Source organism: Sciurus carolinensis, chromosome 8, assembly GCF_902686445.1.
Source record: "Sciurus carolinensis chromosome 8, mSciCar1.2, whole genome shotgun sequence".
NCBI lineage: Eukaryota > Metazoa > Chordata > Mammalia > Rodentia > Sciuridae > Sciurus > Sciurus carolinensis.
In genome coordinates this window covers 12,849,621-12,857,725 of record NC_062220.1, presented here as the reverse complement: position 1 = coordinate 12,857,725, position 8,105 = coordinate 12,849,621, and the positions used below count along the sequence as shown (strand labels likewise).

Sequence of the window (8,105 nt, the reverse complement as noted above, 5' to 3'; positions counted from 1 at the left end):
TTCTATGTGAATGAAATGGAAATAGAATTATTTGAAAAACACAGTTTACCAAACTCATTCAGGAAAGGTGAAGAACCTTATATAGTATCAAATTAAAACTCATCTTCATAGCAGAGGAGATGTGAAGAGAGTCTACAGAATTGGAGACAGCTTTGCCAGTTGCTCCTCCAACAGGGGATTAATATCCAGAATATACAAAGAACCCCAAAACTTAACACCATAAAAACAAATAACACAATCAAAATGGGCAAAAAAATTAAATACAATTAGTCAACAGATATATGAAAAAAGTGTTCAACATCCCTAGCAATTGAGCAAATGAAAATCAAAACTACATTGATTTCATCTCACTTCACGTAGAATGGCCATCATCAAGAAAACAAAAAATAATATTTAGGAAATATGTTTATATTTAGGTTTTTCATTTCCTTTTACATGCCACTGTTTTTAAGTTGATGTATTAAGTCTTTAAGTGTCTTTTTTAAATTCTATATTTCCAATGAATCATCTTAGATTGTAAGCAGAACATTATCTGAACGATTTGAGAAAGAAAAATGTGGAGGAGGTAATGAGGACATTTCAAATAAATAAAATCCTTTCTGGTATGAAAAGTTCCATTGACTTTATTACATTTCTTTTGCTTTACACTATATATATATATATATATATATATATATATATATATATATATATAAAACTGAATTTTGTGATAGACAATTAACTTCCTTCCTCCTTGAAGTTTATGTATCAATACAAAAGACCAGAGATATAAAACACTCTCTAATTGCTTTTCTTGGCTTTGCTGAGGATTGAGTGTGATTTTAATAAACAAATCGGTTCTTGTTTTTTTCCTATGTTTTTCATTTCTTTTCTTACAGTAGTGACAGTGCATGTTCTCAAAATTATAGGAAGGTACAGATATAAATAGTAAATTAAAATTTCTACTGCACATTCAAAACAAATCTTGTGGCCCTTTCAATATTTGAACTGCTAGGCAAGGTATCTGTGGTATTTTAATATCATAGAAATAAATGAGACTTTAATATGTAAATATAATATATTAGGAAATACTTTATTTATATCTGTCTTAGTACAATTTAAGTTGTAACTAGGTCAGTATAAATACTTTAAAGCACTCTATATTCACATTGCCTGTTTGAATGTTCTTGAAGTTTATATATATTTGATGTACATATTCTGTTTGGCATAAGCTACTATTGTAATTTTTCTTGGCTTTTTGTTCATAAAGAATTTTCTGAAGGAATGGTATCTTCTCAAGGATTGCAGATAATCACATTTTTACATTTAAAAAATGCAAATAAGAATAAGTGCAGGCAAAGATGTAGGGAAAAAGGTACCCTCATACTTTGTTGATGGAACTGCAAATTAGTATAACCATTTTGGAAAGCAATATAAAGATTCCTTACAAGATTAGGAATGGAACCACCATATGACCAACTTTCCTACTACTTGGTATTTATCCCAAAGTACTAAAATCAGCATCCGATAGTAAGTGATATATACCTACCAACATTTATAGCAGTACAATTCACAATAGCCAAGTTATGGAACCAAGGGGATACATAAAATATGATATATGTGCGCAGTGGTATATAGTTCAGACATAAAGAAGAATGAGATTATGACATTTGCTGGTAAATGGATGGAAATGGAGAACATAATGCTGAATGAAATAAGCCAGACTCAGAAAAATCAAGGGTCTCATGTTTTCTCTCATATGCGGAAGCCAGAGCAAAATTAGAGAAAAAGGGGGATGAAAATCCCATGAAAATAGAAGGGAGAAACATGAAGCAGAGAAAGCAGATAGAGGGAGAGGGAGGAAGGACAGGAGAAGGGAGGAAAGGTGGACTGAAATTCGCCAAACCATGCTACGTACGTGCGTGAACGTACTACAGTGAATTACCTGTATGTCTGTCTACAAAGCAACAATTTAAACACCAAATAAATAGAAGGAAGATCGGTAGAGTAGAAAACAGGGAATGAGAGAGGTAGAAGGGGAGGGAAATAGGAAGCATGTGGGACTAAAGTAGAACAAATTATATTCCATGTATAAGTGATTATGTCAAAATGAACCCTAATATTATATATAACTTTAATGCACAGATGAAAACATTAAAAATAGATTTTCTCAAAGGGAACTACAAACCCAGATTCTTTTTTTGATAAATTCTATAAAATCTTAAGGAAAAATACAGCAATTGCACATAAACTTTTTCAGAATGTAGGAGAGGAAGATATACTTCACAATATATTATATGGAGCCAGCAAATCCCTAATGCAAAAATCTGACCAAAGTACTCCAGAACAACTTTATGATCAATGATGAAAAATCCTTCACAACACATTAACAGATCAATTTCAAATATGTATGTGTATATGTGTGGGTTTGCATGTGTGTATATTCATACATAAATGTGTGTATAATAATAATGAAAAATAAGCAGAAGTACAGAAGAATCAATAACCATACAGAAATCAATGTAGAACAAAGAAGAACCACCATCTGACCATTTCAATAGACCCAGAAAAGACATTTTACAAAATCTAGTACTTACTCAAAAACAGTCTTGGCAAAATGGTAGTACAGCTTTTCCAACCTGATGGAAGTTACTGACAACAGCTTTATAGCTAAAGTCCTGTTTAATAATGAACATGGAGCACGTTCTTCCAATAATAGGAAAAGAGCCGTGATGTTTTCTCATTGCTGTTATTCAACATTGTATTGCAGGTCTCAACCAGCATGCTAAGGTGCAGGAATGGGAGAAAAAATTTAAATATTGGAAAGGAAGAAGCATACTATTTGTAGGTTATATGAGTGTTATATAGAAAAATAAGAAATGAATGAACAGCAATTGTAAAGAGTGAATTCAGCAAGATCACAGGACACAGGGTCAACATTTTTAAAAAACATACTTTGTTTACTAGTTACTAAGAATTTTAAAATAAACTTCATAAAATAATAACATTTACACTAGTATCAATAACAAATTAAGAACAAAGTCAGCAAAATATGTTTAATGAAAAACTGCAAAACTGCTAGGGAAAATAAAGAAAACATTTAAAAATGAAGAAACATTTTGTTTATGGATGGGATGTTTCAGTTCATTGAAGTGGTACCTCTCAACAAATGATGTTGGAACAACTGAATTAAAAAAAAAAAAAAAGAACCTAGACTGTTAACATTCTAAATGAAAATAAATGAGATTGTCATAGAACTAATTGTAAAAACTAAAACTAGCTACAACTGAAACTATACATATTCTGGAAGAAAACAAAAACTTCTTTGTGAGCTGAGAGTAGGAAAAATTTTCTTAGGACACAGAAATCAGCCACCAGGGGTAAAATGATCATTTCTCCTTTGGCATCCAGCATGCCAGCAAGTGTGCTACAAAGAATAGTCACTCATGAGTGGGAAGGGGGCGTCCAGCGTCCTTAGGACCTCAGCCACACACAGCACACGGCGGTCGAGAACGTGGTGTTAGATAAGCCAGAGTACTGTGCCCTCTGCCTGTGGTGGAGGACAGGTCAGGGGAACAAGGACCATAAGTGTGTCTTGAGGGCTGTAGGAGACAGGTCAGGGGAACAAGGACCATAAGTGTGTAGGAACCCAGAGTAGGAGAAATACTGGCCCTAGCTGTTTAAAACTCTCAGTTGTCCAGAAACCGAGGTCTTTTTCAATTCCATGCCCACCTGTTCCTACCCAATGACTCCTCCACCCATCTCTCTCTCCTTCTTGGCCATCGATCCTGCTCCCAGAGATGATTTCTGCTTCTCCCTGCTGTGCATCCACAAACTTCTGTCCAGAGTGGCTGAACAGTGGCCTCTCACCCAGGAGACCTGACTCTTCTGTGACCTCTCAGAAGAGTTCATACTGTCCCCCAATCTTACTTCCACCCACACCACTCCCTACAGCAGGGGGCAGCAACCCCGCACCTCTAGTTTAGGAACTGCACGGTAGGGACAAAATTATTTTTCATACTCAGGGCAAACTGAATATGATAGTCCTCATTATCATTATCCTGTATTAATCAAAGCCCTGGAAAAGCAATTCACTGGAATAAACCCATGTTTCTCTTGGTGTTATTAATAGAAGACACTAGGAGGATAGAAGGGAGATGTCATATGCAATGCATGCAGAGGTTGTGAAGCATGCTTGGCACTCCTAAATAAAGCAGCAACTTCCACATAACACAGGAGAGGGAGAAGTAGGTGGAGTAGATCGACAAGTGGGGCCAGGAAGGGCTGATTATGGAGTCCGGGTAACACAGGCATGTGGTGGCCCGTTAGCTTCTTGTGTCTGCTCTGTATATGTTTGAAATTTTTAGAATAGCACATAAAAATATTTAAAAAGAAGAGCAAGGGAAATGAGGAGAGGTTGGTCAATGGGGACAAAGTTGCAGTTAGAAAGGAAGAATAAATTCCTTTTGTTCTATGGCACAGTCAGGTGAATATAGTTAACATTGTTCATACATTGTGTATTTCAAAGCAGAGAGGATCTGGAATGTGGGCACAATGAAGAAATGAGGAACACTTAAGGTACTGTATGTGCTAACTACCCTGAGTTGACAACAGGTAAAATTTTCTTAGGACTCAGGTAGCTTAAGTTGACCACCACCCACTATCTACGTAGGTGTCCTGTATAAATATTGTCTGTCAATCAAAAATAAAATTAATTAATTAAAAACATAAAAATGGATAAATAAAAAGAAGACTGTTATATAATCCTAGTGACTCAGGAGGCTGAGGCAAGATGATCACCAGCTCAAGACCAACCTCAGCAGAGACTCTGTCTCAAAAATAAAACATTAAAAGGGGGGTGCTGGTGATATGGCTCAGTGGATAGGAGACCCTGGGTTCAATCTCCTCCCACCATAAAAAAGACTGTTAAGTTGATGTGCAGGAGGACTGACTAGTGTAGGCTGCCACCCCAAGAACCAACACACACCAACCTGAAGCAGCAAAGAGCCACCCGTTTCTTAAGTGGGACAAGATTTCATACTCTCTGCAGCTGTGATGTACTAGCAATTTATTTTATTGAAATGTGGAATATTTTCCTCCTAAAAATAAGAACATTTTATGTTGTCATAAAATTATCTTTTTATTAGCCTATTTTCAGTTACTTCAAATCATGAATGAAGGTGAATTTCTTTGAAACCCACATTAAACAAACACCTGCTTACAAGGGGCCAATATTTCCCATAAAGATCTGCACCCAGGAAACATTGACCAGAGAAGCAGGAATCATTAAAAAATAAGAGGAATTTGGGGTGTAATGTTAAATTATTTATTGGGTTTCCTTCTTTTCTTTTAATGTATGAGCTCAATGCTATGAACTTTCCTCTTAGAATCACCTTTATTTGGAAAAGAGTTAGTAACTCTGCCCTTCTTAAACAAATAAAAAAGTCTTGAATTTTAGAGAACATATATAAATTTCATAGTTTACCTACAACTGAGAGTAAATAAATAAGTAGAGGGAGAGAGAGAGAGAGAGAGAGAGAGAGAGAGGTAATGTCATAACATTCCAGGAAGACCAGATTCCCTTCATCTTCATCCCAAAGGGTTCTGAGTGGTCCCCACAGTCCATCGGATAGGAAGAGGCTGCTTCCTTGAATAACTGAAATAGCTACACCATGGAGAGGGGGAGAAAGAACTCTGGAATCCTCCATGAAGAGCCAGAAAAAGAGGAAGGAATAGAAGAGTTTCAGCACCCACCGAGATTGACAGTACTTAAGCCAAAGCACCCTCTGCCTGAGCCAGAAAGGAGGGAAGAAGTTGTACTGCTGGGTAGAGGTGTGGCTGCACCTTGCTCTGAGGTTAGTCACCAACACTCAGAACTGGACACACCTCCTTCCCGCCTCCTCCTGCCATGGGCTCCACTTTGCTCTCCTGTGTGTTTTTATGTTTCCTGGGAACAGGTAAGTTTGGGAAATAGATGGGAAAATTCCTTCCCTGAATTGCTCAGGTCCTGGTTGAAGCTTACTGCAGCAAGATGAGCTTCCTCAGCTGTCTCCAGTTTCTGCCTTTCTTCCCTCACAGGGTCCATGGATTCTGGTGTAACTCAGATCCCAAGGAACAGGATCATTAAGACGGGAAAGAGCACTGTGCTGGAATGTTCTCAGACTAAGAATCATGACCAAATGTACTGGTATCGACAAGATCCAGGACAGGGACTACGGCTGATCTACTTCTCCATTGATGTCAATGACATTAGCCAAGGAGAGGTCTCCAAAGGGTACAGCGCCTCTCGGAAGGAGAAGGCTAAATTCTCCCTCTCTGTAGAGACTGCCACCAACAACCAGACAGCTCTTTACTTCTGTGCCAGCTCTCTTTTGCACAGTGCCTCTGGGCCACCTGCTCTCTGCACATAAAGCCAGGCATATGGGTGAGTTATTTGCTCAGAAGAGCACAGAAGCCTTCCTGAATGTGGGATATGGGATACTCTGAGCTTGAATGGTCCTACTGAGTGTGAACCTCCATCTGAGCTCAGAGCCACTTTGGGTCAATGTCACCAGGTGGGATCATGACCCTGAAGCCACAGGCTGCATGGAACTGTCTTCAGGCCTACTCTGTCTACTCTAGAAGGGTTATTCACTAGTGACCTTCTAGGAGAAGGAACCCAGGCATCTGATGGTGGCTTATGACTTCCGACAAGAGCGTTCCTTCTGAGCACATACACAATGTGGTTTCTCGGCTCCTTTTGCCGTTGTTTCCATCCACCCTGCAATGCCCTTCAATCCATTCTGTTCCTACTGACAGACAGCCCCTTTTTCCCATGTGCCTTTTCTCAGTCCCAGGTCCCCTGAGCTCACCTCCACCATCCAGACTTATACTGAGAACTATTTGCTTTCTAAACTTCACTCCACCTTTAATTTTCATTAAATCTGATTCGGAAGTTTAAGTGGTAGAGATCATGATCTGTTAAAGTAATTCTTCATCTACTGCCCCACAGCATAATCTCTGATGAGGTTAACTTCAGTCTGCAAGATCAGATAGACTTTTATTGTTATCTGTATGGTTTTCTGGATATATTGAATTTCAAAACAATTCCCTTTGCCTATATGGGGCCAAAGCTAGGAACTAGGACATGTCCTCTCTGTCCCAACACTGGAATGAACCTCTGCCTCTCCCACAGTGGGGTCCCTCCTGGGGGCTAGTGAGCCCAGGCACTGAAGCATGTGATCAAGGCCTGCCAGAGCATACTGTGAATGTCCGCTGAGAGTCACATTAAACTTTGCTCATGCGTTTTCTCTTCTTGCCCTTGAACCTGAACTATTTCAACAAAAGAACCTCAGGACTTGGTAACTGCAAAAATTAGAAAACAACTTTCTACCTATTCTTATCTACAATAATGTCACTCTTTTTATTTTTATCAGTCTCTAATGGGATCTTTCTCATCTAATTTCTCCCTTAAAATAAAAGTTTTCTGCTGAGTTTCCTTCCTGCTCTCCATACATTCTCCTTCAATATTCTCACCTATGGTAGAGATTCTTCTCTCATTAACTATTAACTGTTCCTTTTCATTATCTCCTGAATGTTTCTAGTAGATTTCCTAGGATTCCATCTGTCCTCTTTTTATTTGAAGTATAAATATTTTCCCCAAACTTTCCCATCCACCATCATGACATTCTCTTTTGTAAGTCCTTAACTGACAGAATCAGCTGTCCACTGGGTTCTTAGGGCTGATGTTCTACAGGTGACTAAACCCAAAGAATTCCTGACTGAATTTGCTGTGTCTCCAACCCTATCTGCTCCCATTCTGGCCACATGGTTTTCTGTCTCAGTGAATGGAACAATCATTCTGGGCTCTTCTTTTCTGTTAGCTCTTACATTAAGTCAGTTTCCAAAACTATCATTTTTATAGCATACCTTGTCATAGGTTGGGTTCTCACAAAACTGACTTTACAGAGTGTATCATCCCTGAAGCAAAGGACACAGTAAATGCCATGCCCTTGAATGCCCCTTTCTGTGCCCAAAACCCCAGGCAAGCGAGGGGAACAATGAGAGCAAGCCTGAGCTGGAAAGTCCAGGTACGTGTCATCTTGAAGGACACTGGATTTGTCTTATGCACACTGGGAACTAGGGCA

General features: G+C 38.6%; 1 gene segment (V, D, J or C); it reads left to right on the top strand.

Moving 5' to 3' along the window:
• Positions 1-5,811: 5,811 nt before the first annotated feature.
• On the top strand, positions 5,812-6,389 carry LOC124990614 (T cell receptor beta variable 24-1-like). The segment is given in 2 exon segments: positions 5,812-5,936; positions 6,058-6,389. Coding segments are annotated over 2 exon segments (381 nt in total).
• Positions 6,390-8,105: the final 1,716 nt, after the last annotated feature.